General features: G+C 42.2%; 2 protein-coding genes across 3 annotated transcripts; both read left to right on the forward strand.

Annotated features, from left to right (window-relative positions):
* The first annotated feature begins 10,733 nt into the window (after positions 1-10,733).
* LOC103711885 (EG45-like domain containing protein) lies at positions 10,734-13,615 on the forward strand. Of its 2 annotated transcripts, none has more exons than XM_026806514.2 (3): positions 10,734-10,985; positions 11,065-11,365; positions 13,169-13,615. In XM_026806514.2, the coding sequence occupies exons 1-3, from the start codon at positions 10,808-10,810 to the stop codon at positions 13,200-13,202; spliced, it is 513 nt and encodes a 170-aa protein (XP_026662315.2). In that variant the 5' UTR covers positions 10,734-10,807; the 3' UTR covers positions 13,203-13,615. The 2 variants fall into 2 exon arrangements, with proteins under 2 accessions (XP_026662315.2, XP_008796423.2); XM_008798201.4 differs by having other exon boundaries at positions 10,748-10,985; positions 12,417-13,611.
* Positions 13,616-15,562: 1,947 nt separating this feature from the next.
* LOC103711886 lies at positions 15,563-23,360 on the forward strand. The gene is made up of 7 exons (XM_008798202.4): positions 15,563-15,822; positions 15,947-16,144; positions 17,966-18,051; positions 21,077-21,223; positions 21,866-21,989; positions 22,417-22,703; positions 22,799-23,360. Exons 2-7 carry the CDS (start codon positions 15,961-15,963, stop codon positions 22,889-22,891), a joined length of 921 nt encoding a protein of 306 aa, XP_008796424.1. The 5' UTR covers positions 15,563-15,822; positions 15,947-15,960; the 3' UTR covers positions 22,892-23,360.
* Positions 23,361-25,251: the final 1,891 nt, after the last annotated feature.

A 25,251-nucleotide genomic window follows, 5' to 3' on the forward strand; every position in this document is an offset into this window, starting at 1 on the left:
TGGGTATATCCTCTTGTTACTTGGTTCTCCCCTGTGCTCCCACTGAAAATGGATCATCCTAATGAAATCGGTACGATGCCTCCTCAACGTCTTCAAGCATGAAGACCAGCAGAAGCTGAACAACTCCTCAGCTTCTCCACCGTGACGACCTTCGTCAACATATCTGCAGGATTCTGACTTGTATGAATTTTCTCCAACTTGACGAGTCCCTGCTCGAGCAATGACCTCACGAAGTGGTACCGTATGTCAATATGCTTCGTCCTTGAATGAAAAGCTGAATTCTTCACCAGATGAATTGCACTTTGACTGTCTGAATATAACATGCAATCCTTCTGTTCCTTCCCAAGCTCCTTCATCAAGCCTTGAAGCCATATTAGTTCCTTGCACGCCTCTGTGGCTGCCACATACTCCGCCTCCGTAGTCGACAATGCAACAACTGGTTGCAACCTGGAAATCCAACTGACGGCTCCACTGCCCAAGGTGAACAAGTACCCTGTCGTGCTTCTCCTGCCGTCCAAGTCTCCTGCCATGTCTGAGTCCACATAGCCCTGTAACCGGATCTCAGAACCTCCATAGCACAATGACATGTGCTCAGTGCCTTTCAGATACCTCAGTATCCATTTGACCGCGCGCCAATGCTCCAAGCCTGGGCAGCTCATGAAGCGACTCACAACTCCCACTGCTTGAGCAATGTCTGGTCTCGTACACACCATAGCGTACATCAAGCTCCCCACTGCCGATGCATATGGGATTTTTGACATATTGAGCTCCTCCACCCGCGTCTTCGGACTTTGCCCTTTTGAAAGCTTAAAATGGGCACCCAGCGGTGTGCCAACAGGTTTGGCACCCTCCATGCAGAATCTCCTGAGTACTCGGCTGATGTACTCCGTCTGAGATAGTCTGAGGATATGTTTAGACCTATCTCTGCTGATCCGCATCCCAAGGATCTGTTTTGCTGCTCCTAGATCCTTCATTGCAAATTTTCTTGACAGCTTCAGCTTCAATTTTGCAATCTCATGCATGCTAGCTCCTGCAACTAACATGTCATCAACATACAATAGCAAGATAATGTAAGATGTACCGAAGTCCCGGAAGTAGCAACAGTGATCCTCCTGACATCTCCTGTATCCTATCTCAAGCATGTAACTATCGAACTTGAGATACCATTGCCTGGGCGCCTGTTTCAAACCATATAGACTTTTCTTCAATTTGCAAACCAAGTCACCCGTGCCAGCTGCAATGTATCCCTCCGGCTGCTGCATATATATCTCCTCATCGAGATCTCCGTGGAGAAAGGCCGTCTTCACATCAAGCTGCTCTAAGTGAAGATCCTCTACTGCCACCATGCTCAGCACCGCTCGAATTGAACTCATCTTGACTACAGGAGAAAAGATCTCTATGAAGTCGATACCTGCTCTCTGCTGAAATCCTTTTACAACCAGCCTGGCCTTGTACCGCTTCTTCCCATCCTGCTCTTCCTTCAGCCTGTAAACCCATTTGTTTGACAGTGCTTTCTTCCCCTTGGGCAGATCCACCAAATCCCATGTTTGATTCTGCTCCAATGACTTCATCTCATCATCCATGGCCAACTCCCACTCCTTCCTGGTATCAACCTCCAATGCTTCCGTAAAGCATTCAGGTTCGCCATTATCTGTGAGCAGCAAATAACTAAGAGTCCCATCATACCTTTGAGGAGGCTTCCCATGAGTACTACGAGTGGACCTTCTTAGTTGTGGAGGGGGTGCCAATGCTTCAGGTTCTTGCTCTGACAGAGTCTTCTAATCAGAATTTGCAGACTCCTCTTCAGGATCCACAAAACACGGCTCAACAGGTTTTATTTCTGATTCATAGCTCTACTGCATTTTCTCATTGAATACCACATCATTACTACGAATGATCTTCCTGTGTTCGGGATCCCAAAGCCGGTACCCAAACTGTTGACCTCCGTATCCAACGAAAATGCACTTCTTTGATTTGGCGTCTAGTTTGCTTCTTTGACTGGAATCAACATGGACATAACCGGTACAGCCGAATACTCGTAAATGCGCCAAATCAATCTTCTTCGCTGTCCATGCTTTCTCAGGAATCCCAAATTCAAGTTTCTTTGATGGCCCTCTGTTGATCAAGTAGGCAGCAGTGTTAACTGCTTCCGCCCAAAACTATTGTGGCAATCCAGCATGTATCCTCATGCTCCTGGCACGATCATTAATTATTCTGTTCATCCTTTCAGCAACTCCATTTTGTTGTGGTGTCCCTGGAACTGTCCTTTGCCTGACGATCCCAGCATCTGCACAGTAGTCCTCAAACTCCCTGCTACAATACTCACTACCGTTGTCCGATCTCAGGCATTTCAACCTCTTTCCTGTCTCGAGTTCTACCATCGTCTGCCATCTCCTGAAGACCCCAAATACCTCTGACTTGTGCTTCAAGAAGAACACCCAAAGCTTCCTGGTAGCATCATCAATAAAAGTAACATAGTACTGAGATCCACCAATGGAAGAAACTGGTGCAGGCCCCCACACGTCCGTGTGCACGAGATCTAGCTTTTCTTGCTTCCGAGGTTTTTCTTCTTTGTTGAATGAAACACGCTTCTGCTTTCCGAGAACACAATCCTCACAGAAGTCCATCTCAATACTCCTGAGACCCTGCAGCTTTCCCAACTGGTGCACACCTCCAGTCCCTGATAACTCATGTGCCCAAGTCTGCAATGCCATAACTTGGTGTCCACATCTGCTGCAGCAACTCCAATAGAGTTCTCCGTGCCGTTGGCGACATAAAGTGTCCCAACCTTCTTGCCACTAGCCACCGTCAACGAGCCCCTGGATATCTTCCACTGATCAGCTGTGAAAATAGTCTTGTACCCCTGGCTCGCCAACTGTCCAACAGAAATCAGATTCCTCTGCAGTTGAGGCACGTGCCATACGTCCTCAAGCTCAAGTGAAGATCCAGAAATCAACTTCACTTCCGCGCTTCCCCTTCCTTGTATGGTGCAAGGCTCTCCATCCCCTAGGTAGACTTTGCCGAAGTCTCCCTTCTCATATCCTCCAAGAAGCTTCCGTTGGGATGTAGCATGGAAAGACGCGCCCGAGTCTATCACCCAAGACTCGTCACAGGTAGATAAAGATAGAACGAGGGCATCCATATCACCGTCTTCAGCAAGATTTGCCAGATCCTTGCTGACTCCTTCGGTGTGATCGCCTTGCTTCCCTTTAGGAGATTTGCAGTCCCTCCTAAAGTGCCCCGTCTTCCCGCAGTTCCAGCACTTCACTCCCTTGTTCTGAGGTGCTCGAGACCTGCTGGATCTCGACTTCGAGTCGCTTCGAAATCGACCGTCCTTCTTTTGTCTTCCCCGGTCAGAGGTGTTTAGTACACTTCCAGACGACTCCGTAGCTCCAGAAGATTTCCTTCTTGCTTCTTCACTTAGAAGCACTCCCACAATGTCATCAAAGATCAACTTCTCCGTCGCCGAAGAGTTGCTCACCGCCATCACCAGGCCCTCCCAGCTGTCAGGCAATCCGGAGAGGATTAGCAATGCCCGAATCTCATCGTCAAAACTAATCTCCACTAACTCCAACTGGGCCGTGAGTCCATTGAATTCGTTGAGGTATTCAGCTATGCTGCCGCCATTTTTCATACGAAGATTAAACAACCTCTTCATGAGAAATACCTTGTTTGATGCTGAGGGTTTCTTGTACATCCGCGACAATGTTGCCATCAACTCCATCGTCGTCTTCTCGTTTTTGATGTTGAATGCCACTTGGGATGCAAGTGACAATCTAATGGTGCCGAGCGTCTTCCGATCGAGGACCTCCCAGTCTTCATCGGACATCTTCTCTGGTTTCTTTGCTCTACCTCCAAGAGGTAAATAGAGGTCCTTCTGGTAAAGGTAGTCTTCTATTTGCATCTTCCAAAACCCGAAGTTCGTTCCATTGAACTTCTCAATTCGCACCTTTCCTTCATCCGCCATCGCAGAAAACCAATAGCTCTGATACCACTTGTTGTCAGCGATCCGCACCGGAACCCACTCACACCGGCGCCGCCACCGACGTCGGACAAGTAAAGAGAGATACGAACGGATAAGCACTCTCTCGCTCCCTCGACTCCGGACTCAAGGATCACCTCTTCACTCCGCCTACGAAGGGCAAAAGATTACCCCGTGGTATCAGTAGGGTAAAACACTTGAGCACCGCAACGGATTATCAAAGATCAAAGAAAGGAGAAGGAAGAAAATAGCAAAGCAAACACAAAGATGTAACGAGGTTCGGCTACAAATAGCCTACGTCCTCCACCGCTCCAAATCTCAATAAGGATGAACTGATTACAGAGATAGCACACACCCGAACGATCACAAGCGATCGATCTACAAGAGATTCACACAGAATTCCCTTTGCACAAGAAGTAGGATCCCAATCCTCTTCTTCTCTAGAACCCTAGCCTCACAAACAAGAGTCTCTCTCAAAAATACGGCCAATCCACCTTACCCTAGGGCTCTCATGAGTCCTATATATAGTCTCAAGACCTTCAGATGATCATAGCCGTCAAAACGCCAACAAAATCCCAAAAGAAAGCTCATCCGTATGATTCCCGCGAGCCCGAGTCGACTCGGCTGAAGTCCGAGTCGTCTCTGGCACGTTTGGACAACTTCAGCTGTAACTGGCACGATCTCGAGTCGACTCGACACAGGCCTCGAGTCGACTCGACTGTTCCCGAGTCGACTCGACTGTAGCTTGAGTCGACTCTGACAGTCCAGACAGAAACATGGTTTTTGCGGTTTTTCTCCTCTCGGGTCGACTCGACAGGCCTCGAGTCGACTCGACTGTTCCCGAGTCGACTCGACTGTAGCTCGAGTCGACTCTGACAGTCCGCCAGACAGAACTATGCAGAATTGATTCTCCTTCAATTCTCTTCATCACCAAAGGTCTCCACATACCCCAACACCCTGCTCCATACCTATGCAGATTTTCCTAAAGAGCCACGCAATGTCAAAAGTGCCCTTTCACAACTAGGTTGGAAAGCAGCGATGATTGAAGAGCTGGAAGCCTTGTCTCAAAACAACACTTGGCAACTTGTTCCTAGAAAGTCATCCATGAACGTAGTTGGGTCACGTTGGGAATTTAAAGTCAAGTTGAATGCTGATGGTTCGGTTAGTCGGTTCAAGGCACGTCTAGTAGCCAAAGGTCATCTTCAAGTGGATGGGATTGATTTTTCAGAGACATATTCTCCGGTTGTTAAACCTGGCACTATCAGGTTAGTTCTGACTATAGCTACTATCAAAGGTTGGAGTATATGTCAATTAGACGTTAAAAATGCTTTCTTTCATGGTTTCCTCACTGAGGAAGTTTTTATGGAACAACCTCCGGAATTTCAAGACCCTCAAAATTCTGATCATGTTTGCTTGTTAAACAAAGCTATTTATGGATTGAAGCAAGCACCTCGAGCATGGTTTAATCGCTTCAGTTCTTTTCTTCTTGAAGTTGGTTTCATATGTAGTACAGTAGATTCAAGTTTATTTGTCCACTCTTCGGCTGCAGGGGTCTTAGTGTTATTACTTTATGTGGATGACATAATACTCACGGGCTCTTCCTCTTCTCTTATTGAGACATTTACAACCACTTTACATAAGGAGTTCGCAATGGAAGATTTAGGTCTCCTGCATTATTTCCTCGGTATTCAAGTCTCTGCAGTTTCGGATGGCATTATTCTTCACCAAAGTAAATATGCTGTGGACATTCTGGAGCGTAACTTTATGCATGAAGCCAAACCAATTGCTACGCTAGTGTGTCAAAAATCAAAGCCTGACACATAGTCCTCTCCTTATAAGGATCCCCATCATTATCGGTACATAGTGGGAGCTCTGCAATATTTAACTTAGACACGTCCAGATTTATCTTTCTCTGTTAACTATGTTTCCCAGTTCATGCAGGAACCAACTAATTCTCACTTCACTATGATTCGACGCATTCTCAGATATATAAAGGGTACAGTGCATCTCGGCATTCACATACAAGCTTCAAGTTCTTTGAAATTATATGCATTTTCAGATGCTAGTTGGGTGGGGTGTGCAGTCCCTCGTCATTCAACAACCGGATACTGTACGTTCTTGGGAAGCAATATTATTTCATGGTGTGCAAAGAAACAACCTACTGTTTCTCACTCAAGTTCTGAAGCTGAATATCGTGCAATGGCACATGCAATAGCAGAACTCACATGGCTTACGTTCCTATTCAGAGATTTACACATTCCTCTGTCACAAGCACCCGTGTTATACTGTGATAACTTAAGATCTTTGTTGATGACAGTAAATCCGGTGTTCCATGCCCGCATTAAACATATCGAACTTGACTACTATTATGTTCGAGAAAGAGTTGCACTGGGATTGCTTGTTACACATCACATTCCAACTCATTTACAGTTAGCCGATGTATTCACTAAACCGCAGACACGTGCTAACTTAGAGGAATTACGACACAAATTGTGCCTAGTTCCCATGCACAATTTGAGGGGGGATGTTAACAGAGAGGATCAAGTCAGAATAGAAGACCAAGTCAGCACAGATGGTGTTTCAAAAAACTTAAACTCATGAGTCCTAACCACTCTCAGATAACAACTCTTGTTCATTCTTGTTTTACCTTGACCGAGTCTTGTGTAGTAAATCTCGGGATATATGCTGTAATTGGTTATCCCAATACTCAATAAAAACAAGTATCCACCCACTCTGTTAGGTGTGGTGAGACTTAAAAAAAACCATTTTTTCTACTTTAGCCAAATCAAGTGAAAGTAAACAGGACAATGGGTTTGGAATACAAGCTAAGCTTGTCTAGACAAACTTCCCAGTATGCCGAGCGATATATCAGGCGATCCAGTTGGCTGCATTATTTGTCTCCCTGTACACATAAGCTATCTGACAGGAAAACAGCTCCCTCAATAATCTGCGTGTGTCCCGTATCAGCGGATGACCATCCCCGTACCTGTTTGCTCCCAGGATCCAGTCGATCACCAGGGAGGAGTCACCTTCTAGGCATAGGCAGTCGGCCTCCAGCACCCGTCTTGCATATAGAATACCCTCCTAGGTTGCCTGTAGTTCCGCTCCCACTGCAATCAGACCTAGGGTGCTTCTTCCTCCTGCTGCAATCAATCTGCCCCCATGATCCCTTATCACAAAGCCCACTCCTCCAGAAGCACCATCCTCTGCCATGCCTCCATCGAAATTTACCTTAAGATAACCAGAAAGTGGGGGTATCCAAGAGAAACAGATAAATCTGGACGCTGAGACAGCGGTGTAGGTACCCCAGATATCTCTAGCCCTCCCAGGTAATGACGATGAAGCCAAACAAGTAATCTCTACCACATGCCGCATTACTCTATCCATCACGGCTCGTGGAGACGACCTCCTGCTCTCAAACACGCGATCGTTCCTGTCCAACCATATATGATAGGACACATAAGCAGACACAATCCCGGTCTGTGCAGTACTCGGCCTCTAGAAAGAAACACTCAGATACCTGAACATGTCCTCCACAATCTTCCACAGCGAAGAAAGAGGCACTGGTAAGCATCTCCAGGTCTGCACAACTGTAGGGCAACATAGAAGAACTTGGCTGATGGTCTCCTTAACATCAGGGCATATCTCACATGTTGAGGTCATCCGCATCTCTCATCTAGCAAGCACACTCCTGGTCGGGAGCCTACCCCAGGCCACCTTCCAATGAGAAAGTGCCACCCGCAGATGCACCTTCATCCCCAGATCCATGCTCCATCAATTGGCCTATTCGGCTCCTTGGTGGTCCATGCATGAATATCTATGGCGCGCACCCTTGTCCGACCCGTCAGCATCCAAATCAATCTATCTAGCTCCTCCCGTAGAAAATTGGTAAGGCCAAAATCCTCTCCACCAGTTGCTCCCCAAAAGCCTTCCGGATCAATCCCTCATTTCATCTTCCCTCACCTGGAACAAGCAAATCGCATATCTTGTGTCCCACCAGCCTGCCCGAGTCCACCATAGTCGGTAGTGTACTAATCGGTAGCTCAGTCATCCAGCTATTCTCGATTAGAGGTCCCATCCCTGATAGCCCATCGTATCGCCGGAAGCACCAAAGAGGCTCTAGCACACATCTCCCTCTAGATGGGGGAGTGGCATCGACCTACCCGAACACCCGGCCACAAAGTATCATACTTGGCCCTCATCAAGGAGGACCAAAGACTGTTAGGCTCCAACAAGAAACTGGTTGCAAGTTGCGTCACTGATGCCTCCTGTCTCGCCACCAGTGATGGCACGCCCAAACCGCCATGTTTGACCGGCTGACATATTGCCTCCCATGCCACCAGATGGATACTGCCTCTGTCACCATGCCTCCCCCAAATAAAATTTCTAATGAGTTGCTCAGCTGACCTTAACACCGACACAGGAACAATGGAGTTGGACAATAGGTATATCGAAATAGAATAGAGAACTGACCGTGCCAAAGTGACCCTGCCCATCATGGATAGAGAAAGCATCTGCCACCCCTAAATCCTATGTTTGATACTGAGCTCAAGAGTCAAACATTCCCCTCTATGCAGTTCGCCGTCTAGAAATCGGCACACCCAAATATCTCACCATATCAACATGCTCACCTACTCCTATAATCTCCATAATCTCAGCCTTCACAGGAGGCTTGGTTTTCGGGCTAAACAGATGGTAGACTTGGCCAAAACACTATCTTCTTCTTTAAATACTTGTCAATGCCTTGTAGTGGAAGAGTGCAACAACAAGATCGTGGTCCTCGAGTCTCCCTCAACCTCTTCATCATCTTTCTGTATGGAGATAGCCTCAGTGATAGCATCGCTGGCCATAGCAGAAGGGACTACGTTCGGGTGGTCGTGAGCTGAGGAAGAGGATATGCAAACGAGTTTTTAGAGATACGACGCTCGCTTTAGCCTCGTGGAAGTACCGACAACCAACAACCTCAGAGGTGCCGGCATCCGAGAGAAGGGGAGGAGGGGAAGGACTAGGAACAAGAAGCAAAGAGGGTGGGTTTGTTTTTTTGAGTATTTCATTTTTTTTTATTATGAAAAATTATAAGGGCGCCTCCTCAACTTAAAAAATTTTAAATGAATTTTTTAAGTTTCCAAATTATTCAAAATTAATCCTGTTTTTCATCTTTAGTGGTATATAACAATCACATTATAGAAAAAAATTATTGTAGGACATAACTACTCTTGGTTGATATCAGGTGATCTCTATATTTCCCTCTTCATTCTCTCTTTTTCCTCCCAAGTTTTAATCCATTTTTTGCTGTAAAATTCTAAAAGAAATCTCCATTAGATCACCTGATCCTAAATGCATCTCGTGTGGACCAAAAAAATTAGATTTTGCTCATTAATTCTGAGGGGGAAGGTCCTCTCTACATTGCTATCTCTTCGCTGCAGTAATAGCCCTCGTTGATGTAGTATTGATTCCCTTCTTTGTGAGTCTATGAGCTCGTTTGATTCGCGGGAAAAGAAGAAGAGAAAATGTGGTCAACGGAAAAGTAATGAGATGCATCTTGTTTGGTTGGAGTTTTCAAATGAGAGAGATTGAAAAGTTGTATTCCCATTGGAATATGATTCTCACATTTTATAGAAAAGTCTTTCCCATGAGAAATATAGAAAAATTACTTTTCTATGAGATGGGAATCACTCCATTTTTATTTTTTTTCAAAAAGACCCTTCAGCATTAAAAAAGCATTAAAGAGGCTTTTCTATGAGATGGGAATCAGATATTGTTTTGTTTTTACGCCAATGCAATAGAGAACGAATACGAGAAAGAGACTTTCATTTCCAGTCTACCATTATTTAATATTTAATTTAGGGGCAGGAACAAATAGAAAATTTTCTGCATTAAAGACCTAATTTTTATTAAGGGTATAATAGGAATTATACATAACTTTCTCAGGAAAGTGGATGGTCAACCAAACATAAGCATTTTGGAAATCTGTCACTTTCCCATGATCAACCAAATATACCAAAAGTACTTTTCTAGGCATACTATTTCTAGGAATCTGCTTTACAGAAATCATATTCTTAGGAAGGAAAATGTTTCCTGCGAACCAAACGAGCCCTATATTGGAACAAGGGTGAGTCTCCAAGGCCTAATTGCTTCTTAAATTACGTTAAATCTCTATGTAAGTCCTGTTTTTCTTGTGCTTCTCTTCTTTTTCAAGGCATTTTGATGATTGCAATGGGAGCAACCTGAGAATTTGAATAGGATTCGTGTGGAAAAATTTGAGCTTTTGGATGCTCTGTTTGTGCGTATTGTGGAATTTTGGGATTTGGGTTTGGAGCTTTCCTGTGATAAACTAAAGGAAAGGATTTATGAATGATTTCTTTTACATTATCATCGAATTTTTATTTGACGGATCTAAGATTTAGTTGTCATTAGAATCCGTCAAACTTCTCGTCTACAATTATTCTCCTTTTTCTACGGCCTTTCTCCCCTTTTTTTTGAAGCTTCTGGCGATGGAAGAATACCTAGGATACAATTCTAGTGGAAAAACTAAAGCTTGGTTTCCTTGTAATGTTATTGTTAAAGATTGGATTTTTAGAACGATGACTTTGAAAATCTCTAGTTTTGTTCAATTTTGGTTTGGGACCTCGGGCTTGCATGATTGCATCGGACAAAAAAAAAAAGAAAAAAGAGTTGACTGGTCAGCCCAGACATATTTTATAAAATTATCGCCAAATCCAGGCCGGAAAACATCTAAAAGTCGTTGACGACGACGGTTGACCTGGATCATAAAGAACTGGATTCGTGGAGGATCGCGATTGGAAACGATTGAATGGCTCCAGCATGTCTTATCTAGCTTCGTTCACCTCCGAGTCATCGGCGCCGTTCACCTCACCTATGGGAAAGCCTCTGCCTCTTGGCCTCGGACACCTGCTCCCATGGCTTTTGAGCTTCCTGCTGCTCCCCTCTCCATCCCTTGCCGATGTCGGCACGGCCTCATTCTACGGACCGCCGTATCTTCGTAAGTGCCACCGCCGCCCAGAAAAAACCACCGCCATCTCTCTCTTTTGTGCTTGATCGTATCGTTCTCTCTCCAACAGCTACTGCATGCTACGGGAGCGACGAGGGCCAGTTCCCTGCGGACAATCTCTACGCGGGCGCCGGGGAGGGGATTTGGGACAATGGCGCGTCCTGTGGGAGGGTGTACCTGGTGAGATGCCTCAGCTCAGCCACGCCGGACGCGTGCGTCGAGGGCCAGACGATCCAGGTGGTGATCCTCGATCGTGCGGCCACTCTGAATTCGATCCCTTCGACGAACGGGACCACTATGGTTCTCTCGAGCCCTGCTTTCGGAATGATAACCCAACAGTCGGTAGGGGTGATCAACATCGAATTCACACCGTAAGATCCTTCTCCCCCTTTTCTCCTGTTTGATAAAAACAGAGTATTTCCGTATTCTTACCATGCTACGAGGCTCTTTTGTCTTGAGTGCTCATCTCCATCTCCCCTGCTACCCGAGAATGCATTAATGTTCTTCTCAGAGACCTGATAACATCCAACCAATCACTTAACATCCTCCGTCCTGAATAATCTCGGTCCTGAATCATCACACATAGGCAAGTCTTCGCTCATCGAGTGGAGTTTGGCTATATGACCCTACTTGTCATCAGTCAATATTTAAAGCCAGACCCTGTTAACATCATCCCTTGCCCTTCGCCTTTTTTTTTTCTTTAATCTCTATATTTTAGTTCATACCTTCATATAGGCCTTTTTTTGTTATGTTGTATCAAAACAAAAAGGCGTTATTCTAAGATTTTTGTTTTTTGGGCAAATTCATTATTGTAAGGTTGGCGTAATTATAGGAAGTCTTTAGATGTGAATCGTCATGCAACTCTAGCTGCACAGCCATCAGCTTTCGCTGCTGGATCCCTTGTGCTGATTGCAATGACGCTAGTGAAACAGAGTGCATTAGCCACCGCATTGCACTGGATTAGAATTTCTTTTTAATTATTTTTATTATTTAAGGAAATGCACCTGCGAGTTATATTTGTGCTAGAAGGAGCTTTGTTTTTTTTTTTAAAAAAAAAAAAGAAAACAAAGATGAGGAGTGATGTCCTGGTATTCTCTAACAAGCACAAAGCCAAATCCAGGTTAACCCCATGTACCTAAGTTCCAGCCGCCTGAAGAAAGCTACTCTGGCTAATATTTGTATAACTAGTTGCGATTCAACGGTCTGGTATTATTTAATAATATCTTATTGTGAGGCACCGTGAGAGTCTCAAACTTGGTGCTGCAAAGATTAGTGCAACCATGTTACGTAGAATCCTTTCATATCTAATGCTGACCTTTATCTCTTGAACTGTTTCTTTCTTTTCTTTTTCCACTTGTTTGCCGTTCATTCTTGAGATTGTGGTGCTATATGTACAACACTGAATGTTGTTTTATTTTGCAGTATTTGACAGCCGCCAGAGATCCCAAGATCAGACCAATTTTGAAGCATCGTTAAATTAATTTAATGTTTCAGGAAAAACAACAAAAGAAAGTATATTTTTCTTTCTTTTTTTATTTTTTTATTTTTTTGCTAAAGAAAAGTGTATTTTTCTAGTTCCTGAATTGTGCGTATGTTTTTTCCCCCTTTCAACTAGGTCATTTTTATTTCTTCTTCTATACTTTCTTTGCTTTGTAATGCTCTTTTTCCCCTTCAAAAAATGCTTCAACTTGAGCGTTATTGTTTCCCTTCGTCTCTCTTTCCTCTTTCTTTTTTTTATATTTTTTTATAAAAATTTATATAGACGTATATTCTTTCGGTTAACTATTTTAAATGAGATCCTAGTTAGATTGCCACACTCTTTCTCTCGCAATTCGCTTCTGATGTGCCTTTCTTTCGTTTGGTTAATAAAGTCGCCGGACCCTCTGCTCCTCTCTTCCCCCCGCCCCCAAAAAAAAACAAGGGATGGGAAAGAACCTTGCGTCTCGAGCCTGCCAAGAGTAAACGGGATGCGAGTCGCTCATATTGCGTGGTGTCTTGTCATTGCTTTCTTTTGAATGGGCATCGTCAAATGTGCCACCGAGACAGGCAAAGTGATTGGTGCAAAGCGATTTTTTTTTCTGGGAGAACGTAGCATCCGTGCATCCGAATGAGTGCGGTTCTATTTGATGCGGTCGTTTTCGGTTCTCAAGGCCTTCATCCATCATGCTTTTCAGGTTCCATGAAAGAAACAAAATCTATCAAAGCTAAACCGGCCGCCGGTGCAGCCAGGTCAAGTAGGCAGGTACAAATTGGCTATTCTCCACACGGCATGAGGTCAAGGCGTGCTCGATACGGCGGCATTTTTTCGCCCGGAAAGGTTCGGAGGAAGCGTTGAACAACGGAAGGCAGATGTTTCTTGGAAGATTAAAGGACTTAGGAAAATTCTATCCTACGGACAATGTACATGCCCCATCACAGTTTGATGATGGTGATGACACGGGTCTCCAGATTTTTTTGGAAACTGATCTCAAACGGCAGGAGAAGATTTTTTTGGACGTCATGCATTGCTGCATGAAGATTTGCGCGTGCCGATGGGACACGGCTGTATTTTCCGTGCAAAAGATTTGCTTCAAGATGTATGCAGGTGGTGAATAAAATAAAACTGGACGTATTTTGAGATCCGTGCAGATCACGATCTGATGGGCGACGTCTCATTCTTTTGTGTCAGTGATACAACCACAATTCGTGCCGATAGCACCGTAGATGATAAGCGGTTAAGTCCCCTTTGCGCAAATGCACACCTTAAAAGCAAGAGAGATGGTGAATGACAAGGGTTTGTTCGGGGGTGCTGTGATTTTGTGCTGCTTTTCCATAAATTAGTGAAATATTGTAGGGAGATTGGCGTTGAAGATAGCATTTGCATTTTTTTTTTTTGTTTCAAACCAATAAATCTCTGCTACCAAATATATCTTAAGATTTTATAAATAATTTGAAAAAGATAAATATTTTCTAGTTCATGGATTTTTGAAAATAAAAATAGGAAAAACTATAAAGCACTACTAAATGAGTCCTAAGAAACTGGATTTTGATGCGTGCCATCTTGTCCCCATGCATGCATCTGAGTATCTTTATAACCATTTTTATAGACATTTAATTGTAACCTATTATAATGCTCAAAATGCACATGACCACTACTAAAAATTACATGTTTTGAGATTTATTTTAGTAGCTATGGTCTTGATTTAATTAAATTTGATATTTCTGCAGATGTTGGAGTTTTATTATGCGCAAAATCATAAAAATGCTGGCTTCAAAGGAGTTTTCCCCTCAACTGGCTGTTTAGTTACCTCTAAGTTTTTTAATATATAATCATAAAAATATGATTTCCTGAAGCACCTTTTATGGAAAACAAAAAGGATTTTGTTCGTAGCAGAACTCATTTTTTTAAGTTTTATGACTTAGCCAATTTTAGCCGAAGGAGTTTTACAGATAGCCCTCATGCTCATTTTCTTTTATAAAAAAAATTGGCATACTTTAAATTATTGAGAGAGATCTAATCAAGGTCATTATGGGAATTGTAAAAGAAAATATAAAGTATCTATTTGCGATCGTTCATAAAATTATGGAAATCCCAACTTTAAGGGGGAGTTCTTTATGAGGCTCCTTCTTCTGAAAGTGTAATATGAAGATTTCTTTATTACTATTATAACGTTTAGTCAGATTTAAATCACTGACTAGGATCGATCATTGGGAAATTCTAAAGTCGGAAAAGATAGCTTCTTTTATGCAAAGTCAAGTCTCCCATACTCATAAACTTTAAATGGAAGAGTTGCAAAAGAATTACACAAAAAGCTATCTATTTTTCCTTCTCTATAAAATTTATGACCAGCGCGTTGCAATAAGAAAACTTACTTGGTACCGTACCATATACTCCATCAAAGTCTTGTATGCCTCATATGTCTTGACAGGAGGTCATCAAATCCTATAAGGTATGCAAGTTACATTAGTTGTGAGCCCCTTGCAACTTACCAGCTAAATTCCAATATATTAACCAACATTTAGGTGTTTTTGTTAATTGTAGGAAGAGATAAATAAATAGATAAATATTTTTTTAACCAAAAAAAATAGATAGATAAATAAATCAATTAATAAATAATAAATGAATCAATTAATTAATTATTGGAAATAAACAAAATGAAAGAATAGCAATGTCTTAATCAAAATTTTAGGTGACGAATCTAAAATTAATGAACTACTAAAGGTGTCAAACTCAAATCATCAAACTGAGAACTCATCTAATTAATGAACCTATATTACAAGCATAAACTCAGAAGAATTCCCCTAGCGTATGTTCATAAATCCACGATTTGCGTTCTCTTTTGCTCGCATAGTTAACTCATGATGAGAAATGAAATTAGAATAGGGGAAAAAATTGTAATTTTCGAATCTATTGGGCTTAATAAGCAAACAAGTAGATACTACAAACGAGTACTCTAAGTGGACCCAATCCTTTTCTTGGGCCCGGCCGGCAGCGCCGGCCATCGGGGGGCCCGTTTCCCTACAAGATCCGTCCATCAAGACCGTGCATCAACGCGAAATGTCGGACAGTCCAAACTTTTTGATTGGAGGCCAGGGATCGACGAAATCCCAGCCCTCAGATAGTCCGATCAGCGAGGCCCGGGGGGTGTACCCAATGTCGCAGCCGCGTCGCGTTGCGAACTCTACGCCGCCCCACCGCACGTTAGAATTCTATGGGCGACGCGGTCCTCTTCTCCACTCTTCCTTATGCGTCTTCTTCTTCCTCTTAAGCTCCATTTCTCTCCCCCTCCAAAAGGAAAATCTTGGCAGCTCATCGTTAGATAAATCTCGATATTTCCCCAATAGAAAGGTTTGTTTTCTTGGATTTTTCTTCATTTTGTTTCTTCTGAAGTCCGATGCGAATTTAGAGAGAATTATGGCGATTAATTTCTTTATCCTGCCTCTGACTTGATGGTCTGTCTCGTGGGTTCTAGGGTTTTAGGGTTCGATGGAGATGCAGGTGGAGTCGGAGGTGCAGCGGGACGGGGAGCCGAATCCGAAGGATTCCGACCCTCTCCTCGAGAAGAAGGACGACTCGTCGTCGGGGACTTCGGACGAGATAAAGGACGAGGAGATCGAGGCTTCTTCCTCTGCGTGCTGCCGTATCTGCCTCGAGAACGACTCCGAGCCAGGTGACTTCATTTTACTGGCTTCTCAGATGATCGCTTCTTTTGATTTTAGGTGGTTTTCTTTTTTGTTGGTTGGAGCTTCTGTAATTGACGTCTTGACTTCTCGGATTTGGGATTTCTTCGATATTTCTTTTCTGAAAATACTCAAATTTCGATTTCAATTCAGCAATTTATGGTCAGCCCAGTTATTCGTTAGGTTTGTGCCTTTCATCAATTGTCTTCTGAGTCCTTGACTATGAAAGTGTCGGATGACAAATTGAGTGCATGCGCAAAATGCGAACTCTACGAACTGTAAGATGTCATGGCTGCTTGCCAGCATCAGTTGCATGCGATGATAAAGGAAGAATACAAAACCCCTCAATTCTTTAGCCTTAGATCAATTTGAACATCTCTTTGCTGCCAACTTTGAATATGTGGATTATGACATCAATAAAGGTTTTATTGTCTAGCAAAGAATAGTAGAAAGAACTTGTTGTACAAACTGACAACTTACTTCTTTTATCATCGATGCCGGCTAACTAGGTTTCTTTTTTTGGAATGGGGAATAACAATTGTTTTGTGGTGACCCCTTGATGATAATCGCCTCTGCTTCATGGCTGGACCCTATATTGGAAATGTATCTCAGTTGGAAGAGGGTGTGCTGCCAACAAAATTGGGCCACTAGAACAATGTGTTCGTGGTGAACAATTAGGGAAATGTGGTGGAAGGCCTAACCGTTGCATAAGCAGACAGCATGGCTGGAAACTGTAGGAAATTTAGACCAATCTAGAATTTTGGCTGAATTCTTGATTTCACCTTTATAGAGTGCTAGAGTTGTTCCAGTCTGTTGCATCACCGGCTTTGGTATTTCGTGCTTCTTATCCTTGTTGGGACCCTTAATAGGGTAATTGTGGATGTGTTGGAAAAATCTCTAAGAACCATCTTGTGATCCAATCGCCAAATTTAGAGTTTTATACTAATGATAGTTCATTAGTCTGAGTTGTATTTTGCTTTTGGTAAACTATATAAACCTATCCTATCCGTGGAAAGAAATCTAAAATGGTATAAAATAAACAGAGCCTTTTTAAATCTCATTAATGTGTTCTGAAAGTGCGAAAAAATATGACCTTGTTTAAGTAGTTGATCCCGGTAGGGCTTTCATGTTTTTTTTTCTTCTAAGTCTTCTGTTTCATATTCAATCAACATCTCATGAGAAGCCTACTTATTTTCATGACTTTACCAAGGTGGAAGTCAGTGCCTTTATGAGGAAACATGTATTTAATTTTGTTATATCCTTATAATTGTCAGGTTAACATATGTGCATGTCTCTTTGTGCAATATGTTCATGTATTTATGCTTATTGGTTTTGACCTTTTATTTAGTTCCATCTGTCTTGCCAATGGATAGCTAAAACTGAAGAGTAATTTGGGACAGATGAAGATAGATATAGATTGTTAGATCAAGGGCAGTCAGAGGTTTGCATCTCTGCTACTAACATAATGCAGTGGTGTAGATTTTACAGATAACATAATGCACCAGACACTCCACTAATTTCTGCACAAGCACGAGGCTAGGCGTCAAGGGGGTAAGAATCTTATTATGACTTATATTGCATTAGGTACCGTACTTGAAGCCAGCCTTTTATAGAGCTTTCAAAGGTCGTGCTGTTGCCTCTTTTTTTTTGTGGCTAAGACCACTTTATGATAAGAACATGCCATTTCCCTGTTAAGTGACTGCTTTGCTTCTGAGGAACTACATATTGTATAAGTGTGACATACTGTAGCAGTTGGCAGTTAATATCATCATTAAAGTTAGATGACATATGTTATTGTTACTTTGGTGTAGGTGATGAGTTAATATCTCCATGCATGTGCAAAGGCACTCAACAATTTGTTCACCGTACATGCCTTGATCATTGGCGCTCAGTGAAGGCAATTTTCTTCCTTGGCCTTTTATTATGTTAAAACATTGTGTATATGTATTTGCAGATATCAGCATGCCATATTACTCTTCAATTTGGCTATTTTGCACCTAAGGTTTTAAAAGGCAAAAGACAGATATAAGGTGGTTCTAACCTGGTGATATGAGGTGTAAGCCTGGGGATGGCTTGAGCAATGTCTTATTAACTGTAATTAAATTGTTAATACAAGCACCTTAAAATATTTCTAGGTGGAACATATTATGATGACCTCTACTCACAATACCAGAGGTCCAATGGATAACAGGGTTTTCGACCCATATGGAACAGAAAATCTAAAGTAGGGATAAAGTACGGTTAATAACAAATGATCAAGGGAATGTTTAAGTATTGTGATATATTGTTTTCTTATTACTAAAAATACCAGTTCATCAGTATTTTATCAGAATGGTTGTATAGAATAATGATAGAGTAAAATATGCAGGTAGCATGGAGCATGCCAGCATTATAACTGATGTTTGAACGAGTAGAAACTGGATGAAGGATGAAGTTGAGAGGGGTTAAATTGTAGTAATATTATATTTGAAATGTAGATGGTACTAATAGAAATATTTTTAAAAAAGGGTGAACTTTTGCAAATTTTGTACCTGCCTCATGGAACAACCAGTAATGTGTAAACTTGAGCAACCTGTACTATCTTGTTTCTTCCCATCTTCAAGATGCAGATAAAACAAGGGCTTTGTTGCTGTCATAGCTATGGGTTTCAGAAAGGGTGGGCATCATGGGATTTGGAAGTTTACTGATTGATAGGAAAACAACTTGAACTGGTTGATAAGCAAATAGCTTGAAAGCATACTTATCCCAATATTGATTCTTACAGGTCCCAGGCTATACTCCTTTATTGAGAGTCATGTGCCTCGGTCCAGTGAGGTGGTGGTGGTGCCTAGCAGCCATAACAACCTTGTTAAGCTGGAAAGCATTTTTCTCCCGACTTGCTTAAGGCGGTGGGTTTAAATAACTCTTATATTTCATCAATCATTGTACTAAAAAAAGATCAGATCATTGTCAGCTATGAACTTTGGAATATACCATGGAGGTACTAACACCTTTGGCCCCCAAAATACTTTTGACTGGGAAAAAAAATCTGTACATTAGTTGATCCCATCCCCCCCCCCCCCCCCCAACCGAAAAAAAAAAAGAAAAAAATCATGTAATTTTGTTTGACATCATGGGATGCGAAGATGTTTCAATTCCTAATAAAACACGACTATTAGACAGTTTCCATTCATGGCATGATCTCTGTCTGCACGTCTTCCCCTCCCCCCCAACTTCCCTTCCCCTCCCCTTCCTTCTTTACATTTGATATCCTCTTTGCTCAACCCTTGGACAAGTTCCATTCTTGATAGAACTTGACTTATAAATGGTTTCTATTCTCATTTGTCTCTATTTTATATCATAGGTTTCTGAAATTGACCATCTTAATTGATAAATGCTTCATTAATTTAACTTGAGTTTAGATATGGTTGCTGTGAGGCCCAATAGTCCCACATCGGAAAGACTCGTTCCAGAGCCTGGGCATATGAGGCGGGTGTCTCCAAATCCTGCAGACGCGTTTTGGGTGGAAAACAAAACCGGGGAGGGGTGAAGGACGCTTGCGTGAAGCCCCGGAACCGGACAATATCTGGCAGGGGAGCCCCGCGGTCCCCCCTCATGTGGCCCCCACGTGGGCACTGGGTGCCTCACGTGCTCCGCAGAAGCGGGGGCATGACATTTGGTATCAGAGCCGAGGACGGCTCTTGTCCGATGGTGGGAAGGGTGTGAGGCCCAATAGTCCCACATCGGAAAGACTCGTTCCAGAGCCTGGGCATATGAGGCAGGTGTCTCCAAATCCTGCAGACGCGTTTTGGGTGGAAAACAAAACCGGGGAGGGGTGAAGGACGCTTGCGTGAAGCCCCAGAACCGGACAATATCTGGCAGGGGAGCCTCGTGTTCCCCCCTCATGTGGCCCCCACGTGGGCACTAGGTGCCTCACGTGCCTCGTAGAGGCGGGGGCATGACAGTTGCCTTCCCATGAACCACTCATCCTCATGTTCTTTCCCTTAATTAACCAATTTTCGTATATACAATCATTGCCTTGAGCATGTAGGTTTTATATTTTCTTGGACATGCACATACCCATTTTACTAATGCCTATACACATATGCACAGCTATATCACTTATTATTATTAGGGTCTTTTGCATATATACCCCTCAAAGCATCTTTCTTTTTGCATGGATGCCCCTTTCATCTGATTTTTGACTGATTGTGTTAATAAATAACCATTTTAACTGTAAAACAACTTTATTACCCTTTTGCATTAATACCTTTGAAAAATTTATATACAATTGTAGCTTTTTCAATACAGGTTGAACGTTCATTTTTTCAGGAGTATTAACATAAAAGAGAAATAGTGTCAAATGATACTCAAAATGATTATTTGTTGACGTTGTTAGTTAAAAATCTAAAGAGAGAGGCATCAATGCAAAGACAAGATGATTCGAGGGTGTATACACATATACATATACATATACATATGTAGTTGTTGTTGTTACAACGTACGAATAGACATCCATATAGATCCATCAGATATAAGGTGGGCACCTTATTCTCAAATTCAATTGCAATTCCCAAGATGAATTGGCATACCGTATATAAGAATTTAGCCAGTCTTTTTTGGACTTATGTGCATAAGTCAGCAATTTGTCTATGCATTGTTTATTGCTCCTTCATGAATAGTTTGGCGATGTCTGCCAACCAGTGTATGTGCATCTATGTTTATACTGCATAAATCAACACAAGCATCTAGTGTAAAAATATCTATGAACTCAAAATTAGCCAATTTCTGTTTACATTTTGGCTAAGTCATATGTATTCATGATCATGATGTTTGTGCTTCTTTTCTGTGATCTCTTGTAGAATGATTAAATGCAAGATGTTAATTTTTGTCTGATAATAAAAGATCCGCTGATGGTTCACCCGTTTAGTGATTATTTGCAGGAAGGATTTGCCTTCTCTCACTGCACAACATGCAAGGCACAATTCCATCTTCGAGTAGAACAGTTCAAGGATTACTCTTGGCGTAAAATGAAATTCCGCATCTTTGTAGCCAGGGATGTATTTCTTGTGTTTCTTGCTGTGCAAAGCGTAAGTGAAGGCTTTTAATCACCCACTTTTAGCACTTATCTAAGTGGTTGTTTAAGTTTCAAGATACATGCATCAGATTTAATTTGCTGGATATGGTTAACAAATGCTGGCTATGCTTGATTGGTTTGTCAAAAATGTTCAAGATTTAGTTCATATTTATAACTTTAAATAATAGCTTTAACAGGCGATTTGTCATGTGATATCTATCAAAAGAAGTGAAGGATGACATATAATTGCATTACCTGGTTGTTTGGGGCCTGTTTGGATGCGCACACAAACTATACCAGGGATAAATTCCCCACACAACTGAGTTTTGAGAGAGAGGCAGTCATGATAGACAAAAATGAGGCAGCGGATACTTGATTCCTTCTAATTGCTCTGCAACTGATCTTTGACATTCTCAGATTTTTTTTTTTTTTGGATGCATTTCTGACCAGTATCTATAGCGAACTTTTAAAGATGGTTCTCCATGTATTAGAAATGCGTGAAATTTCGATTTCATTTCCCTCTTCAACTAAGGTGCTTGTGGAGATTGTATCCCCATAGGTGGCTTAGTGTTGTTTAGCATTTCCTCAAGAATAACTTGTGTTATCAATATGATGACTACCAATGACTATTTCTCATTTCATGTCTTGTTTGCAGGTCATTGCTGCTATTGGTGGATTTGCGTATTTCTTGGACAGGAATGGGAGCTTCAGAAATTCCTTCAGTGTTGGTTGGGACCGCATACTGTCAAAGCATCCGATACCCTTCTATTACTGCATAGGTGAGTATTGCAGCATCTGTAGTTCAGATTAAGTTGTCCTATTTTGCTGCAGTTTGGAAACTCTAGGCCTTAACAAGAGATATTGAACACAATTTTGTTTGACCAACAAATTGTTCTTTATGTGGAGCTGTTAATTTGAACCTAAAGTTTTGTTGGCTGATATCATGCGTGGTTGTTGAGCCTTCTACGCAAACAGAGGCAGTTGGCTCTTTGCAAATTTTGTACTTCAAAGCTGCGGTGACAAATTCAAATTAGTATGATTTTGGTGTGCTTTGGAGTATTGGTCCCTAATGTGCTGGTTACTTATTGTGTCAAACGTAAGGTTACCATGCTGATAACATAAATAGCAGGAAGCAGGAAAGCATTTATGACAAATCAGTAGTTTTCTTGCTTGATAGTTTTCATGACATTCTGGCAATTGTTTCAGGTGTATTGGTATTCTTCGTGCTGCTGGGATTTTTCGGGCTGATACTGCACTGCTCATCCTTCAATACCAATGATCCCTTCATGGTAGGATGCCGTAACTGTTGCTATGGTTGGGGCATCCTGGACTGCTTCCCAGCTTCAATAGAGGCTTGCTTTGCTCTGGCAGTCATCTTTGTCATTGTGTTTGTCATCCTAGGCATTGCCTATAGCTTCCTCGCAGCGACCATTACCATCCAGAGAATCTGGCAGAGACATTATCACATCCTTACCAAGAGGGAACTCACAAAGGCAGGCAAACCGCATATGATGCACTTATTTCTTCTTTGGGTTATTTTTTTTCTCGTCTACTTTGTTTATTTGAGTTTATTGGCCATCCAATGCAGGAATATGCGGTAGAAGACCTCCATGGGTGTTACACACCCCCAAAGCTGGATCCTGAACATGAAGAACGCCTAAGATTGCTCAAGCTTCTCTAGAGGCAATTGTGTTGGTTGAAGTCAGGAGCATCACTGCACCTTTTTGAAGTTGCTATTATCACCTGGGTAACCATGACTGGAGTGTGTGGTTTCTTTTTTCCTTCATCATGAGGACTTAATGGTACAATCCTCCTAGAGTATATATTTCATATTTTGACTCCTGAAGGTGTAATGGCTGTGTGCAGCAGGACGTGGATAGCTGAGGTGGTAAAAGCCATAGCAGGGTTGTGCAGGTTCTATGTATATTGCCTGCTAGCATCTCATCATCTCTGTAGACTGTAGAACTGAGAAGCATGTATAGGAGGTTGATGTATCAAATTGAGAACTTGCTCCCATGCAAGCATTGATGTACACCATCCATGTCGTGTCCGTTACCTTATGCCTCAGGCCAGCATAATAGATATGGAAGCTGCTGACACCAAGATGCCAAGCAGGGGAGCCTGGTGTTTGGTGCCCTCTGTTGTGACCATGTCCAACACCCTGATGGGTCTACCATGATTCGCTGCTGGCCTCTTCCTTCTACGAGTTTTCCAGGTGCATCAGCGTAGTGTCCATGCAATAAAATGGGCCGGTAGATGGACTTCCTCGACTGTTCGCTTTCTAATTTCTATATAACTCACTGAGGGGGGCGTCCCTAAAATTTAGGCTGCAGTTTGGCCGCACTATTACTTTTCTTTGGAAAAAAATAAAATAAAAATATTTTTTTTGACATTTCTAATGACAGAAACATATTTGGTAGCCATTTTTAAAGAAACAAAAAAATGAAGGTAGGGAATCCCACATACTAAGCGTCTAATAATTAGGGATGGCAACAAGCCAGGTACGAGTTGGGTTGAGCGATGTTCGTATTTGCCCTGCAATTAAAAACTGTGTTTCCTTGCTCGCCTCGTATCCTTCTCGAGTTGGGTAAAGTAGATGGGGCGGGCTATGACGGATGAGGTCGGATCGGGTTAGATAATTATAGTTTATAGCAATAATTAATAAGATTGTAGCTACTATATAAATGAGAGAAGCTTCTAGTTTATTCTCATATGATCTAATACTTTTATTCGAATAGAGAGAATTCTAGCGTATATCAATAATTATAATATATTTTAATAAGAAATAATTCATACACGAATCAAATTAATTGAGTGCTTAGAAATAAAATAAACAAAAATAATCGACTATAGTGATTTTCGCTCTAAGCTTCAACATAATAAATTTCTAAGAAGGGAGGGACAACCAATGCGAACAGAGCTATAAGGCTTATCATCTATCGAGTAACCCAGAGAGGATGGGTGGGATTTAAGTTATATTATATCGGGGCTGAGTATACTATTACCCCTATCCAATCTAAACCTGTTTCGAGTATTATATCTAAAAGCAATACTTGCCCTTGAGTTTAAATGGGTCAGGTAAAACCTACCCTATGTGGATTGGATCCGGTTGGGTACCTCATAGGTCAGCTACAATTGCTATCTCCAGTAATAATATAAACCACACGTATGTGCTACATCAAAGTTTTAATGTGTGGAGGAATGTCAGAGTAGGAGAGAAAAATCTTCATTTGTCCTATCAGCCGGTTGATCTGCCCCCTTGAATACGTGAAATGCGTGACAAAAAGAAAGTGACCGTTTGAAGTGCATGATCTGCCCCCTTCCATTTGCACCACTTTCTATGACCTTTGACGATATAAGATACTACGTGGACATACCAGAGGTAATACCATTGGCAATACTTCGAGTGACTATCGAGGTGATATACTTAAATCCTGGCAAAAAAAATTGAAAATTTCCGGCAAACTTGTAGGACATGAAAGCAGGAGGTGCGACAGAAGACCGATTGGAACTCCTGAAGGGGGTGAGCAGGTCTTTGAGGCCAGGAGTGCTCACAGCTCTAATGGGTGTTAGTGGAGCCGGTAAGACAGCACTGATGGATGTGTTGGCTGGAAGAAAAACAGATGGATATATAGAGGGAAACATTACCATAGCCGGCTATCCCAAGAAGCAAGAAACATTCGCTCGTACATCACGATACTGTGAACAAAACGATATCCTGCTTGGTAACATATGGAATTTATTGGCAAGAGCCTGGTTGGGGAGGATACCAGACGCAGATGGAAGTTATGAGCACAGGTATTCCGTACTGCTGTTTTGACGGGAACTCTTGAAATTTGCATTGTACCTCGAGTACGTTTATGGTGGAATCCCAGATCGTCGGCAATCCTCTGTTGCCCACATGAATCTCTGCTTGGATGTTGAGGTTCTCATAACGCGCCTCAATGATAGGAAGTTCTATTCCAACTCTGGAAAAGAAGGGTAAGAAGCAGGATTAGCAGCCTTTTGGGGATCCAGCTGATGCGAAACAATAAGGCTACC

The sequence above is a fragment of the Phoenix dactylifera genome, unplaced genomic scaffold (genome assembly GCF_009389715.1).
Source record: "Phoenix dactylifera cultivar Barhee BC4 unplaced genomic scaffold, palm_55x_up_171113_PBpolish2nd_filt_p 000454F, whole genome shotgun sequence".
NCBI classification, from domain to species: domain Eukaryota; kingdom Viridiplantae; phylum Streptophyta; class Magnoliopsida; order Arecales; family Arecaceae; genus Phoenix; species Phoenix dactylifera.